Below are 21413 nucleotides of genomic sequence, written 5' to 3'. Positions count from 1 at the left end.
TTAAACTGCAATCTAGTTACTTCAAAATAGTTGTCCTTTTTTGTAAGGTATTTACATTATTTTGTCCACCCCCGGTATGTTGTCTAGCACTATTAAACACCAATTATTAGCTGACAAAGGAATATCAAAAAACATTCATGTAAGATTAAAAACAACAGACAGACTTACACAAGTGTTTGTTTCCAACATGATTGGTGTAGTGTCTTTAATACCAACCTATTTATCTAGGTACTCTACATACAATGCTGAAATCAGTTTTTTCTGCCTTCTAACTTCTTTCTCTCATGAACTTGAACTTGAAAAACATTAAATGTGAGTATTAACTGCTCATAATATCCCCTTAAAAACATACTGTACACATCATTTGTAATTTAACAAATGGAAAGGGGTGAATACTTTTGTAAGGCACTGTATATGGTACGTGTAAAGTTATAGTGGACCATGATTTTAAGGAATCACTGTAATAAAGACCGGAGATTCTTGAGTAAAAATTGTCAAATGTTTCCGTCAGTGAATCCAAGTTTCATCTATTCAGTTCTCACTACCCTACATCCTTGATCCAACATTTTCTTTAAATTTATATTTTAGAGCATGTAATATGTGAAGTTAAATAAAAGAAATACATGCACTTTGAACTTCCTTTCTGTAACCAATCCAGTTCCAGATTTTCTGTTATCACCTTTTTCAGACTAATGCAGGAACATTAACAGAGAGGAAGAGTGTGCAGATAATTTACCAGCACAAGAGCAGCTAAGAGATAATGAAGAGTGATCTCGTCTTTGTTGTGTATGTTTTTACATAGTCAAATGAGATAAATCACATTTGATGTCAAGACCCTCAAATGCTTTCATGGGAAATTGTTGATGCTAGATTTAATATTCCCTTTTTAGAAATAGGGAGTAAGTTTCTCAGTAAGCCTGTTAACTTTCAATAGGCCACTCTGTCTGGCTGCCAGGATACCACAACACGCCTGGGGACTGAAGTGCCATCGCAGGCCATCTTTTTATAACCAGTTTCAGGAAAACAGACACACATGTTGTCACAAAATACCCAAAAAAGTACTTCTTTATTTACAGTGCAAACAAAAATAATCTAAACAATACAAACAAAGGTCTAAGCTCCGCTTTGAACTACTAGCTAGACTTCTCCAGTTCTTTCAATATACACACTCTGCAGCTAAGCTGCTTACCAATTTATAAAAGCCTTTTCTCAAAAACCACAACTCTTCCAGAAGAAGCCAGCTATCTCACACTCATTCATACACTCACTTCCTTCTCTCTTCTTCCCTCTGGTAAAATTACACAACAGTGGATGTGCCCTCTGTCTCCAAACGACCTGAAACACAAGCTTCTATTTTTTAATATCATCACCTGAGCAACTGTCTTGTCCCAGCTGGTTAGGAGACCTAGGGATGGCTGCAAATTTTCCCACAGCATTCTGGAGAACGTGGCTCAAACAAAGATCACCATCTTGTCTGAAGCTACCACTTTCTTACAGCACTTAAAATGAACAAAATATTTTCTTTTTGATCCATTACCTATGTCGTTACTACTATTCATGTTCTGCTGCTGACAGCTCTTATTTTATCAGAATTGATAAAGATTATATGTGAAAGTTCTTGTTTTGAATTATCGACATTAAAACAAAATGGCATTGGTTAATTTCTGAAGAATTTTTAAAGATTAAGATGCTCTTACAAAATAATCTCTACTGTTCTGCTTTGTAAGATACTGTACGTTCTGGAGGGCGTTGTGGTCATTCATTTGGGTGCCAACTGGCATAAAATGAGATATTTGAAATTGTGCCATTTGCATTTACCCAAAATGTGATGCAGACACTGCCCTACCTTAGTGAGGGCTGTAAATGATATGTTAATGGCTGTTGTTTCCGGCTTTTTAAATGATGTTTTATTGCTTGATGAATGTTGCATTTGACTCAGCATGCTTCTGAATGGCTTGAGGTGTTTTGGGTGTTATACAACATTCCATTGGTTGAAGTCACATCCCTGCAACAGGACACAGGTCTGTATCTAGTTCTTTTCACTTCCACCTCAACAATATTTACAGACATGGCACAGGATTCTGTATGAGGCCACGTGTTTAATTTGGTATTGGGTCTATTTGTTAACATCTATCTTACTACAAAATTTGAGACCTAAATGGCTGTGTCTTTTTCATAGAGTTATATAGAAAAAATACAATTTAGGATTGAACAAAATTGTCCCAAACGAAGTGCTTACAAGACAGAAGTGATTTTCATTGGCTAGATTGGCCGAATGACCTCATTTAAAAACTTTGATGTCAGACATGAACAGTTTATAAAAATAAGTTACTGTTTGATCTTTTTAGATGTAAACCATGAGGACTATGAAAAATATGTTCACATTAATTATGTATCTATGTACCTCTATTAACATCTATAGCTATGCATCTATAGCTATAGTATACTGTAGCTACTGTAAATATAAAAATGTACCATACATACTGTATATCAATACCTATACTTATAATCCTATATCTGAACCTAAATCTGTATCTACACAGTAAATTAACAACATAAGAAATGGTACAATTGAGAGAATGAGAGTCAGTCCATCTAGACTGTTTGGTAGTATGTATGGCTACGTAGCTTGCTCCATACTCCAACAACATTTTGCATAGTGTGCCATCTGTTCCCAGGTTGAAATGCACCTCCACATAGTTTCCACTTGTGTCCTTTGGTATGTGTTTTACTTCTTATCGTGAAGAAGTCCATCGAATTGACTCTGTGAATGTCTTTAAGGATTTTGAATATCAGTTCACATGGACATTCCCATAAGACCGGAATGTATGCAAGATCTTTTTTTTATAAAACTGACTTAAACTGTACATGGTACTTGAGATGAGGTCTTACTACTTGTGACAACACTGGGGGTGCGCAACTACCGCAGTGATCTCTCAATACCTGGGTGTTGGAGAAAACAGATACACAAACATAGCTGTAAAAGTGCTCTTTTGTGTATAATCTGCAGATAAACCTCAAACAAAAACAAAACCCAAGTTCCTTTTTGATATATAGCTAGACTTCTTTTCTGTACCATCTTGATAAATACGTGGGCAGCTAAACTGCTACAGTGTCTTAGTATTTTAGGCATTCTTGACTAGTTTATTAACTATACTAGAATCTTGACCATGATATAAATTAAGAAGACCAATGGTCCTAGGACAGATCCTTGTGGTAGTCCACTAATGATATCACCCCAGTTCAAGTATTCACCCCTTCAAATTAGATTTGTAGCTCCTGCAGTATTTGTGAACACTGTCATTCTGATATTATCCTCAAACATGGATAGTTTAGTAACTTCTAAGGTTAAAATGAAAAAGTCATTATGTAATACTTCACATGGTTTTCACAAACTTTAGAGAGGTAAATAATGTTCAGGTTAAAGAATGAAAGTCAGCTATATTAATTTGTACTACAATCAAGCTCAAAGAAGGTTGCAATCTGTGATTTTCATTCATGGTGCTGGAGGGCCATAGTGCACCAGATTATATAAGGCCTTATCATTCTCAATGAGTAAAAAAACAGTAACAGCGACCAATTAAGTGAATGATTCAATTAAGTCGTTAAGTGTCCATGGTGAAATGAAAACCAGAAAATTGTGACTCTCTAGGTCTGGGAGTGCCTGCCAGTTGTTTAAATGCTATCTGGGATCATCAGTAATTGATGAGATAAAAACAACAAATATAGTTAATGAATAATGTTTTTTCTTGCGTTATGATCTGTTTGATTTTTTTTTCAGTTTGTATTAGAAAAGCAAATTTGTTCCCAGTAACTGTCATGGCAAAGCTAAGCTTAACTATCTAACTGTGCTCTGCAGATACTATAATATTAAAATACTGTACAGAATCAATGCAGGGTAAAAGCATTCTTCTCTCAAAGTAGTTCATAGGAAGGGAAAGAGAACTCACTGTTCTGTCGGCTAGCAGCCAAATCAAGAGGGCGATGCTCAAAAACAGTACCCTGTGCCAGCTCAGGCAGTATTTGATCTCTTGTGTTTGCAAACAGATGCCTAGCTTGATTTACCAACAGTGTTCTGATGCCATATTGCCTAAGAAAAAGTCTCCATGGAAAACATTTTGTCATGGAGACTTAAAAAACACAGTATTAGCAAATCCAGACTGGTGTGATGTATAAAATAATTTGGGATTAATGTTTAAAAAGAAGAAATATTTTTGAGTGTTATACAAAGCTTTGGGTTGGTTTCCCAGATGTAATACATTTTTGGAGGCCTGTAGTGAATGTAAGGATTATTATGTTTATTTTTTTCCTCATAGATTTCGATGTGCGATTGTTGAAGACTTAGCAACTTCATACTTGGTAGGCAGATTTTGTGGGAAAGATAAATCATTTATATTGTGCCAAAACTGGATTCCTTTGCCAATCAAGATGGCAGCCTTACCCATGTATTTGACAACTTTTTTGAAGTATTCTTGCAAGTAACTGTTTGGTTAGTTACCCCCTGACTTGTATCATTCCAGTGCCAATACAATTAATATGTGGTGAAATGTGATCCAATTTCTCCATATATTGCATAAACCAAGATGACCATCTGACCACCATTTTGTTTTCATAATTCAAAATACTGCTGTCAGGTTACATTGAGACATGGAGAGTTTTACTAAAAAGAAATCTGCCTCAGGTCTGCTCCTTAGAGGTTGCAGAGAAATTGTATACTGTATGACCACAACCTGTTGCCATGACCTGTTGGTAAAACATCACCTGTGCTTCTAACTGCTGTTCTTCACAAACTTTGTGAACAATTACCTCCAAACATGGTATGTATCATAATAGTGTCAGTAGAAATTACAATATGGTAAAATAGAGATCATGTATTAACCAGAACTGCTGACTGATTATCATTCTGTTCTCGTTTAGCTGATGATGTTGAGTACCGCTAACGGCTACAGTGCAAAACCTGTTTTGCCTATTGAGTCCAAAACTGTTTGGAATCAACTGCAACAACCCATGCCAAGTCATCAGTTTTGCCGAACAACATCCCTTAATGCAAACAGTTCCTGCTCAGAAACGCTTTAGCTAATTAACTCCAACGTTGGCAGGTTTCATTGTGTTTGATTGTTTCTCTTCCTTACTTCAACTGTAGACAATTCTTTTTGTAAGATAAGGTGGACATACAGAACTGGTTTGAACTGGAATGGAAGAATGCTGGACACAAAGGCTACCATATCATTTTATATTGTGTTATACAGGAACGCGTACTACAAACCTGTAATCAATTGTGTTAACAGAAGTTATCTTTCACAAATAGGGAAGAGGGAGATGTACAGTACATGATTTTGGAAATGCTGCCAATCTGATCAACACAGGGAAGCATGATAGATAACAGAAAAATATTAAAGGACTGTTTCTTATTTAATCATTTTGAGATAAATACATCGAACATCTCTGTGTGTTTCGTTCCCATGCACATGAAATAAAAACTTTTTAACTTCTGAGACTGACCCCAGACTATCGTTTAAGGGGAAGCAAGAAAATGTATCCAACAGTAGCCTAGCGGTTAGCACAGATGTGTTACTGCCATAGGATATTTGGTTTGATTCTGGCCTGTGACACTTTCTGTGTGGATTTCCCTGTGTTTGAGTTGGTTTGTTTCTAGTACTGTACTTTCCTCAAAATTGATATTTTCTATGAGCAGCAGGAGTGGGGCCACTGCCTCATTTATCCACCCTGTCTGGAGTTACTTTGCTACAATACCAATCATTAGGTTCAGGTGATGAAAAAGATACTGGGGAAAATGTCAAGACCAGTAGGCTGTAGGAGTTTCTGCAGCTTGTTTGAGATGAAGGTTTCAGTGATAAATGAGAAGTGTTAATCATCTAGTTTCCAGATTGGAGAATCTCTGATTGTATTTTAAGCATTCAAACTGCTCATAGTCAACACTGTGCAGCTACTGCCGAACTCAGTTTCATAGCAGTGGTGTTTGTTGGGCCAGGGCACATGGAATGAAAATTATTGAATGGACTTTTGATGGGAGCGTCATGGTTTTCATATTAGACAAATGTTTTACCATTATTTTGTTGCTGCTAATGTACAATAACAATGTACAGTAATGTATTCTACAATTACAAGAACTACTACCATGGTACCCTACATTACGTAAGGGATTGATTCTATTCCATTTGAACTAATTGGCACTGTCCTAGATTTGACCAGGGATTGAATTTTACACTTCATGGTGATCTTTGCTGTCCTCGGTGATTCAGAAACACTTCACAGTGAGTTGAAAACCATTGTTTGTTGTGCTAGTTACATTTGTCATACATTTACTCTTTAAATAAATTACAGAATCCAGATTGTAAAGCAAGTTGGTTTTGTCAGTCATTGAAAAGCTAGAACATCTATGCTAGCAATTACCACTTGAGGTCTTTTATAAAATAAATCTGTGTAGACATGCATCCTTTAAAGAATGTTGCTGTGATCGTGATCAGCGATGTTACAGAAACCACCAGAAAAACCACAGTTATGCAAACATTTTAACATGTAGGTGTAAAACTTTCACTCAAAAAGAGTGAACACTGTTTACTTACTGTACACATTGCATGCTGAGGGCTTCTTTTCTTTTACCAGCCCTTTCCTTCTGTTTATACCTGGTGGGTTAGGTTGACATGTTTCAGAAAGCTGAACTTTTCTCCAGATTAATAGAATTAATTTTCCTAAAAGTCCTGCCTTGTTCCCATTTTCTGCCAAGTTAGACACCCACTCATAACAACTTTGCCTCGGACTAACTGGAAAATTGTTAAAGGTTATTAAATTCAAGTAAAGAAAGCCTTCTCATGCTTTTATATTTTCAATTACATTCTTATTTTCAGTTTTACATAAAAAAATCATTAACTATCTGAATGAGTGCATATCATTTGTGATTGAGTATATTTCAGTTGGCAGTGTAGTATTAGTATCTTGGCCAAACAGTACCTTATACCATTTTTGTGATGCTTTTGTTTCTAGTAGTGTATTGTTTTATTGTATACAATATATATTTAACTTTTGAACGTTTAATTGTAAGTTTAGTTCTTGAATTATTTTATGGCCAACAAAGCACTGCCTCAGTTTAGGACATAGTAGCAGTTTCTAGCCCTGTGAGTCATCACCTCCCCAAATAATGATTGCTTACTTTGTTGGGAGTGTTGTTAGCATTTCTGCTAAGTGGTTTATTGGCAGGGTTCTTTTTTTTAAAATCAATTCTACTGCAATTCACAGAAAGGATTCAGTGTTCCTTATTTTGGTTTTCTAAAATACATCTAGATATATTTTTTAAGATACCTCTAGTCTCATCATCTGATCCCACCCCAAATCAGTGCAAATCCTGTATTACCCTAAAATGAATCTAAGTATGGGAACTGAAAATCTGTTGGACTCCAGCATGTCTATTCCCCAATGTGTACTAAAGTTTCCAGCATAACGGGCTATTGTTCCTGTGCTCGAGGTTCCTGTTTAGCTGATGTTTGCTGGCTAATTTAAGGTAATAGTGACTCTACTGAATACTGAGTGCTTCAAATTTTAACTTCCAGTGAAGCATACTCTTAGGTGTTAATATTGTTTATACAGTACATTCTCACTACAGTTCTCACAAAATGTCCATGTTTACTGTATATGCAATACTAAGGAGGGGTTGCTACAGTATGTTTTTGCCAGACCTGTTAGCATTTAACATTTACATGCTGTTCATTTCCAAAGATAGAGATACTTTGTTTGAAATGCAAATTACCACAATAATAAAATGTTGGAGATGCCACTCTTGGTCAATTATAGAGGCCAATGATATCATGAAGGGATGGTACTGCTTTGATATGAGGACTTCCTTACAAGCTTGGAGAAGCAGAGAAAATAATCAGTATAAAACGGCAGTGTACAAGAATGCATCTCCAAAACTAAGGTTTAGAAAATGGTGCTTTTGACAAATGGTGAGCCATGATGATTGAGCATGTGCTTCAAAATATTACATCAATGCTTATTCTACGAGGAATTAAATAAAATTATGAATGATGTCACACAAGACACTGTTTAATTTCCAAAAATTAAAACCAGAAAACAAAGTAATGTCTGTGTTTAATAAATATTGCCTTATGATACTAAAATGTTATGGTCTGCAAGTCTGACTTAAATCGCTTCTTGTGCAAATCCTTCTCTTGTTCTCTGGAATATCTCCAACTATATTCAGCTTAAAACCAAAGAACAACAAATGATTTAAGATTTAATTATTTTTAATTATTTAAAATGATGTGCTCTGTCTTCTTGCAGCAGTGTTATACCAGATGATGTGCATATTGCCTGGCATAACTTTAATTTTTGAGAAGTAGCACAGTCCACTATAGCATACTGTATCTCTAGTCAGTGTTTCCATGCATTTTATTAATCATGTAAACAAGAGAGCATGACATTTTGACTCGCCTAATGTCAACTCGCATCGTTCCTAGAAGCGTGCTTTGTACATTTTTAAACTGGTCCAAAGCTCAAAAAACAAGGAATGGACCCTATGCAGGTTCCAAGATCAGGGTCAAGAGGTGAGCGAAAGTCCAAAGCCAGAAGACAAATTTAGTATCAAGCACCAGAAACACAATACGAAAGCCAAGGTCAGAAAACAGGCCAAACAACAGGCAAGGAGTCCAGGAAGAATTCAGACTTGAACTCAATCAAGAGCTACAAGAGTTGAAAACAATACTGAGCACAGCTTGAACAAAGAGCAAGGTTTAAATAGGTTTGGGGAGGGGAGGCGTGGTGATGTAGGGACACTGGGCAAACAGCAATTGGCTACTGCCGTCTGCTTGATCTGTGCCTCTGCTGCACAGATGAAGTAGGCACTAGAAGTTGGGGCGCCCTCTGTTGGTGGGATGCTGGAACTGTGACAAACATGCTGTGTGCACACTATGTCACATGTAAACAGGCCGAGTCGGTAATGTTGCAGTCAATGACTGCCCCTCACTGCACCTCTCCTGTCTCTGAGGAGACAGAGGGTACTGTAATATAAAGGTGCTGAGGCCCACCAGGGGTGTTACTGAACATCAGCCAACCAAATAAAAACCAAATTGTCTGAGTGTGGGGGAGAGCCTGTATGGATTACAGCTGTATCCCTCAAATACCTGTGTTCGTCTATATTTATGTGTTAGTCTATGAAACAATTAAGAGTAAAACCTCTTAATTTGGCCTGTCAGTCTATGCCTTTTATAAAAATAAATGAGAAACTCTTGTCTTGGAAAGTAAAATACTGTGTGTTACTAATCATTTAAAATGCCTAATTATTAGTCCATAGCATAATAAAACGTGTAAATTAGCTTTGTGCTTCAATAAATGAAATTGTATGGATCAACAGATTCTCAAAACAGCTGACTGGTACAGTTACGTTCATTTCCTTGATGTATTGATAGGAATGCTTGAAACCAGGAACAGAATGTTTGGTCACTTGGATGCCCACCATCCTTATGTTCTATTGTTTTTTATGTAACTAAAATTAGCACCTGATCCTACATTGATTCATTGTGTCTAGTGAAGAAGGAAATTATCAGCTGCTGTAAAGCTTATGACAAAGCTTTTAAGCTACCTGCCATCAGCAGGCCATCATGCATGTTTTCTCCTTGTGTTTGCCACCGTTATTAAACTCTGATGACACTCTGTTGGCAGGTGTCTTTGAACAGGTGGCCCGAGGAGCCTTACTTTATAACACCGCTTCTGCTGATTAATTTTTCAGTGACATGGTACAATGCTTGCTTTGTTACGGATTGTCTTACCATGATATAAGCGCGCTTGCTCTTGAATTCCCTAGGCTATTATCCATAGAGTAATTAAATCCAAGTTCAATAAATGGCCCATGCCTTTGCATTTTTGGTTATAACAACTCTTAACATATATATGTGTGAATAATGCGGTTTGAATTATGTACATATAATTATAATACAAGGAGTAACAGTTAATTTCACACTGAAAAGTAGAAACAAGAAACAATATTTCAGCCGTGGAGCTTTCTTTAAGTGTAGCAATGTAAAAATGTTGTTTCTTCGTTATGCTTTTCAGAGTGGAATTAACTTGTACTTGTTCTTTTGCAGCCAAGACACAGTGACACAGCTCCCATTCAAACTTCTATAATGAGGTTATATACAAAATATATTCCCAAACTAAAAAATAATATACTACATACATTGAAATTTATTGGTGATGAAGTATAAATTAATTCCACCCAAAGGTGCACATAATAAAAACCAATAATAAATAATAGAAATTAACTGTGATCATTAAGGTGAATATTCCAAAATATATATTCAACAGCTGTTCTCATTCCCTTAATAAATGTTTTTATGATTTTTATCAAGCGTTTTAGCATTGCCTTTTAGTACTCTCTCTGACCTCTACCAGAAACACTAAAGTTTCCCCTCAAGAATACATTTTTGAGGTGCTCTTTTGACCTTAACAGAGAGTGAGGTAAATATATTTAATCTCCTTAAAATAATGTGCATTTTTAAGACTTCATAAAAGAGTAATGCAGTATGTATAGTATGTTGTTTTTATTTACTTTTAATAATAACAGTAAATAACAGGTTTATAGTATAAACCATCTTTCAAAATAAAGTAACATCATGGTCCAACTACACTAAAAGGAAATAAATGAACTACACAATAATATGTTATGACATACAAGGAGTGGACTGTACAGCACTCAAGTAACAAGATAATAATAAAAAATTAAACAATTAAAAAGATTAGCAAGTGGGACCATCTAGAGAGGTGACCGGATCTTCAAGAAATGCTCACATCTTGAGTGGGGATTGTATATCAGTTTTTCTACTGGTAATAATACAGCTACTTGAGTAAGTCACAGTTCAATAGTCAGTACCTTGGGAACAAACCATGAATATGTGCTGTATCTTTAAAGATTCTGTCTGCTCCAGGTACTTGGCTTGGCATGATTGCAGCCTGTAAATCTACTAGGTTAATTTTTTAGTGCTGAAAGACAAAGAGCCAATACACTGAACCTGACAACTATAGACTTGCAGAGATTACAGAACATACCTTGAACCAACAGACTGTATCGTCCACAGTCCAATGTGAATACATAAAAAGTATTACTTAGGACGTCACAGAGACAAGAGCCTTATTTAGCCACTTGTAAGTACCAATAAACTGTATGATGAAATAGCAATGTACAGTTACAAAGTATTCAATTCATGTCCAAGAATAATCTCTCTGTAAAACTAACTATATCTCTGCAAAATTTTCCCCACTGTTCAATATGGCCATATTCCAATCTTTATATGGAGGGAAATGTAAATAATCTATGTTAACACTTGAAGAGATTATTCTTGGAGATGACTGCAAGAGTTAGATTTTCTTCATGTCAGATCAATACCTTTAATAGGAGAAAAAAATCAAAAGATAATGAGAGAAAGATGAGAGAGCTTGACCTTGATCCCAAATACAATTCATTGTGTTAGTGATGAGAAAATGTAATTTTAGTGTGTAAGGCTAACGTTCCCTTGGTATTGTCCTGATTAATATTACTACTTCTCTGCCTCAATTCATACAAGTCTTGGAAGCAGTTTTTCAGTTTTAATTGTAGAATTGCTTTAATTGTAGAAGTCTGTTTTTTGTTTTGTAATTAATTTGGGATGATGATTATGTTTTGGAGCCGTTTCTGGTTGCCGTGGTATCTGCAACAGTGAAGAAAACAGGCCCCTTGAACAGGTAAGCATGTATACACATGTCAAAATTCTGAGCTAAGTGTGAAACAATGAACAATACTGGGAATCAGATTTTTTAAAAACACCTGATCAAAACATACCCATCTGAAGGGGCAATCGTTGCACAATTTTGAATAAACTGAATCTATATTAAAGCACATCTTCTTTGTATTTTGTAATTTTAAAAATGTACCAAGTAAGAATGCAGTGATACTTTTATAAATAAGCAATAATAAACAGGTTTGTTAGTCAGTTTGTTAGTGTCTTTATATATTTTTTTACTCTTCTCCTGATCTGTGCCTTTCTATAACTTTATCCCTGAGCTGTTTTGAAAACTCCTGGGTCTAAATGATTTAATCTTTGTTTGAAAGTTACAGTACCATCTTACTGAGGGAGCTTACAGAGACAGATGTACAGTATACTGTATGTGCTGAACCACAATTATTGGGAACAGACAGAGTTCTCTCAACTAATAGTGTTACGTGTCAATGTAATTTTGTGAACCCAATCTAGTCTAAGGTTGCTTTAACAAAGTGAGTGAATACACAGACAATCAACATATTTTAAGGTAATTTTCTTTGCTGTTTTTCCTTACTTTTAACTTAATTTAACTATAGCAGCGTTCAGTTTTAATATTCACATTTTCAAGAGAAAACCTCTTCACTTCAAAGAAAACATATACATCTTTTGTAATTCAGTAAAATGGGGAGATCTTTGGAAGGCTGTGAATACTTTTGCAAGGCACTGCATAAAAATGTGAGAGCATTGTTAAAGCAGTAAGTATGCATGCTATCTTTAAATCCACAACAGGAATGTATTCTGAAATTCTGGATAGTAATCCATTTAATAAACAAATCTGTGTGTAATATTTTTAAAAACAGACACAATTACAGTGGCAATAGTAACCTATATGTCCGACAGTCCTACAGTATATCTGTTCACCTCTTGTTTTTAGCAACATTGATAAAATAATTAGACAATTCATTTTTTATTAGACTTCATTGTTCAAATTATTCATACATCAGACAAATGAATCAACCCATGAAATTGTGTTATGTGTTAAGAGGTTTCATTTTTGTTTTTGTTTTGAATCATATCACCTACTGTAGGTTTTCCACATTCAAACCCAGTGTCCTTCCAGTGGACATCAGATTTCAACCTGAACTCTTTTTAGTGCGCAATAGACAGCTTGCGTGCACTGGGCTTCAGTACTGAGAATTTGAAGGAAATACAAGTACAGTATAGCCACTGACATTGCACCCTTAGGCAGTTTGCAGCTGGGGGGCAAACTGCCACAATGACAACGCTGTGTACAGTTGTAAGACTGGTATTATCCTTGAAGCATTTTTAACATACTTCTGTTTTAAACTAAGAAGGTGGTGAGTTTTATTACAAATTAAAAATTTTTATCATGCAAATGTTGGTTGTTTTTTTTAATTGATGAGTTAAAGTGATTTTTCACTTTTTTATGGACATTATGAAGAAGCCTTAGATATGCTTTCATTGATACTGTATGTCATTGATGTCATTGATGATACTGCTGAGTTGTCAAATAAAAGTTTTGTGTATGAAGAGTTTAAGCACTGTATGTCTTCATCAGATAATCTTTAACTAATCACATATGGAAAATAGCCTAATGATCCTTATACCAGCTGGCATATTACTTGTGTTGCTGTAACAGTGTGCAGAATATTTCTTATTGCCAGATGTAGGACAAATTGATTTAACTTTCAGATCACCTGATTTAAGAGTCAGCCCACAAAGAGAGGCTGTTGATTTGCAAAGAATTGCTGAAGAGATAGTAACAGCACCTCCTTGTGTTGCAGATAGGCAAGGATCACTTGAAGAGCTGGGCAGTTTGCTTTCTTTAAAACCACTTCAAGAATTTAAGAATGAGTCATTCGCATTCAGGACTGTTTACCATCATAAAAATCACTTACGAATAAATGTTATTTTTAATATTATGCCCATTAACTTGGAAACTTAGAGAAAAGACTTAAAATTTGACTGTATTGTAATATTTCTGGAAGATTACTAAACCAAACAACCAGTCGAATGGTAGCCTGTCCTAGGATGGCTGTAATGTGAGCCACATTTAAAACAGTGTGAAGCATGCAGCTCAAAGGTTGCAGGCTATATATAGTAAGATGTCTGAAAGAGATCCAAGTCACAGGGTGCTAGGATATAAAATAAGTTTCTTTATTCACACCAGAATCTGTTTTAGAAAGTTTGTCCTTGCTATGTATTTAAGGAATCCGCATGTGTCAATGTGCTTCCGATAAACAGATTTTATCTATGGTAAGCTGCAATATGTTCCTGTGACATATAACACAAGTCAATCACATCTATTACACTGTAAATTAAATAAAAGACAGGGCATCAGGTGGAAGTTTTAAACTGAAGTTTGGGAGAGATAACAATAAGACAATTTCAGCCAGTTGTTCAAGCCATAACAATTCCCAACATTAGCAATACACTATGTTTATACAGTATATCTATTTCACTCAAACACTTATTTTACCATTTTGTCTAATGCATCCCTCCCCCACCCCATCTCAGATGCCCCTGAATAGGGTTTGAGTCTCCTTGTCAAATGGCCAGGGGGCTGCTACTTAGCCAAGCAGATTAAGCCAGAACTTCTTAAGAGATTCCTCACAAAGAGTCTTATTCGTTGGTATTGTTATTGCTCATGAAACAGAGTTTTATAGAAGTTAAATATATCTACTGCTTTCATTTTGCATGAAACTAAATGGAACTTAATGCTAACATTAGGATAAGAGGTTTGCTAAAGGCAGGGTAGGGTCTCCAGATCTGAAGTGATCTTAATCAACTGTTGCAGATTTACACTCTTTGCATTTCTTTGATTTATTTCCCATGACCAGGTGACTACATTGTATACTGACTTTTGAAGAAAAGCCTTTACTTAACTGGTTCCATTCTTCACCCCTCTGCTTTTCTTAGTACCACCATCCACGGTCTCATCTGTATCTTGTAATTGTGATTTATCTTGTGTATTCTTTTTATTTATTGTTGTTGTCATTCTATAAAGCACTTTGAGAAGCCACTTTTAAAGGCGCTATATAAAATAAAGTTTATTATTATTATAAATATAAAACACCTTTAAAACAAATATTGTAAACAAAATAGTATTGCGCTATAACGTGTAATATAATGGCATGTTATCTCACAAGTACACATCTGGCTCACTGCCCATCCCTACGACTTGCGACTTGCTTCAAGAAAATCAAACCAGTTTTATTTTACTGTAGTGAGTCACAGAGAGTTGTAGGGGCTGTTAAGAGTGCTATGACTGAGTTGCTGGGGGTGTCGCACTACACAACTGATGGTAACGGGCGCGCGCTGCGACTCTACAACTCGCTGTGATTTTCTGTATTGTATCCTTCAACTCTTACAGACTGTACAGTATATAATCTAGACTGTTAAAAAGCATGAAGTCAAAATTAGTAACTGTACTTTTGATGCCACAGTGAAATCAGAAGGGAAGGTACTGCCAAAGATTAAAAATGAATTAACCTGGTGTTTCCTTAAGGAAACAATTACTGTAGTTTGTGACAGAATACTGTCATGTTGCCAAAAACGCTTTACAGTCTACAGTAAGTCAAACTCAGTTAACCTTTACTGATATGTCAATAAAACTGAATTCACTGCAATTTGTAATAATGCATTAAACTGTATACTGTATGTAATATACTGTAACATAAGACACAATCTATTAAAATAATTTCAACATTGAAGGACCAAGTTGTCACAGAAGCAAATTAATCAAATTTATCAAATTCCTTCCTGAAATTATTAAATTAGTTTCTTACTGAAATTATTAGGTATAAAGATTGTTGAAGTGTCAGCTAAAAAAAGTGTCCTTAAAGCACTTGCTGTCAAAAATCAATTGCACAGCAACCTACAATAATGTTATTTGTTTTTATTCTGACTTTCAGTTTTACTGTTCTCTGTCTGCACCATAAATTAATCTCCACCTAGCTATCCCATTGCTGCAGTAAGTCATTTTAAACAATACTGGTCCGCTTGTCCACAAACAGGTAGTGAACCTGGAAACTTCCTCAAAATATTTTTTTAACATAATTTTTAGTTTGGGTTTAACTTCAATAAACAGAATTTGCCAGCACACAGTAATCATTTTCCTCCTCCACAATCGGCTTATTTTGCAACTTAAAGATGGACTTTTTTTCATTTTCATTTATTGGTTTAGCAATAAAAATACTCATAAAAGATTAACATACAGTATACAGCACATGAAAACACAGTGAAAATATACAGTGTGAAATTAAATAGTGGGATGTTCATTACAATTACATTTATATTGTGTGAATGTACATTCTAAACACTAAAAAAGAAAAAAGCTACTTTAGAAGTATAATACATCATATCACTTTGTAAAGATGGGATTGAGGAATATGTTTTTTTCAGCCAGACTTTTTAGACTATTGTGTAGAGAAATACTGAAATTGACACTTCTGGAAGTGTAGCGGAGCTAGTTCGGATATGGTGACGTCAGCGCCCTCACTGCGCGTAGCAGGGACCTCTACGTAACTTACTCTAAGTAAAAAGAATATAGGTACGTACCATCACAAAAAACAGCCAGTACAGTATGTAAATGTGCAATCGAGAGCAACAGGGACTCAATGTGAAAACATTTTAGAGGTGTACTGCATAGTAAGTAGAACCAAATGAGCCTAATGTGGTGGTTCCGGATTTGGATGGATGGTTTGGATGGTCCTTGCAGGACGATACTAATATGGGTATGGGTGTCATGTGAATGACAAATATTTCCACTTACTGTACTTCTATTTCTAATCTTTTGTCCAAAGCGACTTACAATCACAAGTGGTAAAGATTCAAAGGGTGAAAATGTGGTGGCTCTGTGGCTAAGGATCTGTGCCTATGTCTGGAAAGTTGCCAGTTCAAATCCTGTGGCTGGCAGAGAAATCCAACTCAGTCGAGCCCCTGTGCAAGGCCCTTCACCCCAGCTGCCCCAGGGGTTGGAGAGCAAGCTGGGGTATGTGGGGAAAAAAGATTGCTAATGCAAGAAATTGTATATGGCCATTAAAGTGATCTTATCTTATCAAAAGAACAGTAGCATAAAAAACAAACCACAAAACACAGTAATTGCAGGTGTTAACTAGGGACTAGGTTGTTGCACAGGGCGAAAGAGTTCCAGGACTGCTCGACAGACAAGAAGTAATAAAAGAAGAACTGGGCCCTCTGGAGTAATATCCTGAAGAGAAGGGATTTCAGTTTCTTCCCGAAGATGGTGAGTGACGCTTGGGAGCCCAGAGCACAGTGATTGGTGGGTTTGGGATCTGCGGCCCCTCAAATGCGGCACTGGTTGGCACTGCGAGAACAGATACATTTATCACCGATACCTTCAGTACTTGTTCTTGTGACATGCAATCTAGTTAGTACAGGACTCGTGGAATTGTATGTCAAACTTCTGGCTGACGGATTTGTTATTATTATTTTCCATGAGGGAAAGCTTTCTTTTCACATTGCAAATACAGGTATATAAAGTCATACAGTGGAGTCTGACACTAGATGGGGTGGTTGGACAGCTTAAGTATTTCTAACTGAGTAGATGTATTACTGTACGTGCCTTTGGCATTGCTTATGTACTGTATACAGCAGAGCACACTGCTCTTTTCAGTCTTTCATCTCTGTGCAAGCACCTGAACTCACCATGTATAGAGTTAAAGTGCACTAGTTTCACATGAATACAAAAGACATTTTCAAAATACACAGTAGTATAACAAAATAAGAACTCCATTGTACCAGATGACATAATACAAAGCTCAACTTCCTCCCCTTTTGACTTCCCTTTGCTCTTTTTCCTATATGATGGTTCATCCCAGGACATGTTTGTCAATGTTTCAGCATTAGATTGAATGTATTTTATACTGGGGATATTTTGCATAACTCGTGTTTTTTTTTTGTAAAGACCTTATTTTGCCACTTCTAAGCAAATATCTGGATAATTATTTTTGGTTGTCCTTTAAGAAATAATAAATTTGGTTCATCACCAAGCATCTGATACTGGTCATGAGGAAATTCCGTACTACTACAGTTTTTAATGAATAATTTGTAACTTTAAACAAAGAAACACAAATGAATCATAATAGCAAAGATACACAGACCCAGGAGTGAGATAAAAACTTGAAAGCCTTTGACTGCCATGTTTATGAGCACATTGGAAATAAAATACAAAAGGGTAAAATATGGATGTAATATGCTCAGGTGGCGATTTGCACTTTCACTATAGAAAATTTTGATTAAAGCAAAGCACCCTGTTGGCTGTTGTGTAAAATAAATGTTCTTACGTAAGTAGTTCAGGTGGGTAGCTGTGTCAGCATGCGTAGGCTGCAAAGGAACAAGTAATAGGTTTATTCCATACTGAAAAGAGAAGAAAGAAAACACAATGTTTCGGCCGTGGAGCCTTCTTCAGGTGTGAGGGCTCCACACTTGCTCACACCTGAAGAAGGCCCCACGGCCGAAACGTTGAGATTTCTTTCTTCTCTTTTCAGCATTGGAATGAACCTATTACTTGTTCCTGTTCTTACATAAGATCCCTCAGCACAGTTCATTTGTTTTTCCTGACTGGGAATTGTGTGATTTCTATCTCCACAGATCCTCTGATACAGTGAGGGTGAAGGCAGAGAGCAATGCACCGCTGACACTGCCTAGAGATGCAGAGTTCAGCCCGGAGATGTCTCACTCCAGTCCAGCTTCACCCATAAGTAAATCACAGAAGGTAGGCTGGAGTCAGCATTCTTTTTTAATGGTTTTGCAGTAGAAAGCAATTTTGTGTTGGTATTTTTACTTTTCATTCACTCTACATATACTGTTTTTCTTCTGATGTTTTATACACATTATTTCAGGAAACTGACATTTTTATAAATATATATATACATATTTCCAACTCATTTCCATATTGCTGGTACAACCAGTATCTCGCCAGCAGAGGGAAGAAAAGTATAATATAGAAATTGTTACTAATTATAATTGTAATTGTTGATGATTTTTAAAAGCTGATTAAATTGTTACATCATTAATGTATTCTATACTAAACTACTACAACATTGTATGTGTGTTAATGTCCTCCATATCAAATTATCATGTATAATTTGATTATAGCACTATGTATCTAGAGATTATACACAGTGACTACAAATCTTAATTGGTGAATACGCATTTTAATTCATTTTCCTTGGCAGCCTAATTTTATTACCTGTGTGTTAGCACAGATATTGCATATGGCTTCATGTTTTCTTGTAGATGTGTTGACATTTTAATAACATTTGTGAACTTCAGTTGCTGTATGATAATTGAAATCTGAACTATATAAAGGTGGAACTCTTGATGTCCAAAAGTGCTTTAAAAACATGAAGTATAACAACATATTCTAACATATTCTAATCATATTCACATCAAGGACAATTGCAATTTGATATTCAGCTTCTTCAGATTTTTCTTTATGGACACAGAGCAGCATATTGTCTGTTACACATTTTACAGTTTTTTTTTCTTTCTTGCATGTTCTCTGCATATTTTAAACTCTTTAAATTTCAATGTATTCATGTGTTTAAAAACTTTACCTAATTTATTTTCAAAACATTTTCCATTTTTCTTCAGATGTCTTGGGTTTGTTTTTTAGGCCACTTAAATTAGTTAAACCAGTATTTCAAACAAATTAATGACATGTTACAGCAGGATATCTGATTATTCATGCTTAAGCTGCCTATCACATTCCACATCCATGTTTATTCTTTCTGTTTTTAAATGCACTAGACCTTGTGCATTATCTTCATGGTAATGAAAGTGATTTTCCAGTGTGTGTGGCTCAGATACATGGTTTAGGAAGCAGCTCACACTTGAACTGGCTTGCAGCATATAATTTCAATAATAACTGAAATGCTTCCTACACTTGCCCAGCTAGCATTACTCCCCACACAACCACAACTAAATTGCAGCACCTATGTGCCTGTAGCATTTCAGGCAGATTAAGTAAAAAATTGCTTCACCAATTGAGTTAAGGGAGAACTTTGAGAATGATAGCTTGTACAAGGTGGAATTTAGTCGGACACTTGGGTTAACACTCCTAGACTCCCCCTATCCATTTCTTAGTAAAGAAATGTTTCCTGGGATGTTTAAAAACATAAAATAGTGTTATGGACTAAGTTTTATGTTTCATATGAAGAACGACACCACCTGCAGCATACAGCTCTGGTCTTTGGGGCATTTATTTGAAAATTCAAATAAAGAGTGCCACCTACTGGTCCACCACTGACAGCAGCCACCTTGTTCTCCTTGGAGGTCTCCCATCACTGTACTACATAACATCTTACATAAGACAAGACCATTACACCGCGCTACACCGCGAAAGTACCGCGAGGTCGCCTAATTTTGGCAGCCAATCAATGTGGAGCACACCGGAATAAGAGGAGGAGCACCGCACAAACAACACGGAGAACAAGCACGTAAACTTCTTGAAAAATGTAACACAGGCATTGTTTTCCACAAATAAACATCTTCAAAAATATAATTCTTCTTTATAAATATAGAACAAATTTACAAAAATAAAACAGTTAAAAATGTTAACTACATCTATTTTAACTACATCCACCACATCTATTTTAGATCCCATTCCCACCACTTTATTTCAGTCCTGTTTCTCTTCTCTCTGTCATATTGTCCTCAATATTATACGTGAATCCATGAGCACTGGCATTGTACCAACGGTCCTCAAAACTGCTGCCATTACCCCCGTGCCAAAAAAGCCTAACATGGCTCTCGACAACCTTAAAAATTTTCACCCCATCTCCAACTTACCCTTTCTTGCAAGACTTCTAGCACGTGCTGTCACACTTCAGTTACATAACCACCTCATGACAAACAACGTTTTCAAACCCTTCCAGTGTGGCTTCCATCAGCTTCACAGCACAGAAACTGCCCTGGCCAAAGTCATTAACGATCTTCTAATAGCTTCTGATTCTGGTTCTCTTTCTATACTCATCCTTCTTGATCTCAGTGCTGCTTTTGACACTGTTGACCATAACATCTTACTTTCTCGTCTTGAGACCGTGTTTGGAGTTTCTGAAACTGCTCTCAAATGGTTCAAATCTTACCTCACTGATCACTGTCACTTTGTCTCTCTTAATGGGTATAGTTCTGAAATTGGTCTTGTTAAGTCTGGTGTTCCTCAGGGCTCAATACTGGGCCTCTTGCTCTTCAGCATTTACATGTTTCCACTTGGTCAGCTTTTAAGATCACGTGGCCTCAGCTTTCATTTCTACGCTGACGATACTCAAATATACATCCATACCAAACCTGACACTGATGTAGCTGTCTCTATTCTCTCTAATTGCATCTCTGACATAACATCTCTGACATCTCTGACAATTTGGATGACTCAAAATTTCCTTCATCTTAACTGCGACAAGACTGAAGTCATGCTTATTGGCACCCCCCATCAACTTCGTAAAGCCAGTCCTGTAACCTTATCTGTAGATGGTTCTGTACTTGAGCTTCAATCTAAATTGAAAAACCTTGGTTTATATTGGAATCTGGCTTGACTTTGACCCACATGTGCTGCATATTGTCCAAACATCTTTTTTTCACCTCAGAAATATTGCTAGACTATGCCCTATGCTTTCACTA

General features: G+C 36.1%; 1 protein-coding gene across 1 annotated transcript in view; it reads left to right on the top strand.

Annotated features, from left to right (window-relative positions):
• Positions 1-21413, top strand: part of crybg1a (crystallin beta-gamma domain containing 1a) — an 87906-nt gene that overhangs the window by 19479 nt on the left and 47014 nt on the right. The window contains exon 2 of the mRNA XM_015350233.2: positions 18384-18507. Coding sequence (XP_015205719.2) covers positions 18384-18507 — 124 coding nt within the window. The remainder of the gene's footprint in view (positions 1-18383; positions 18508-21413) is intronic.

This window comes from Lepisosteus oculatus, chromosome 2 (assembly GCF_040954835.1).
Source record: "Lepisosteus oculatus isolate fLepOcu1 chromosome 2, fLepOcu1.hap2, whole genome shotgun sequence".
Classification (NCBI taxonomy): Eukaryota; Metazoa; Chordata; class Actinopteri; order Semionotiformes; family Lepisosteidae; genus Lepisosteus; species Lepisosteus oculatus.
Note: the sequence above shows the minus strand (reverse complement) of the source record. Positions and strands in the feature narration are given on the sequence as shown.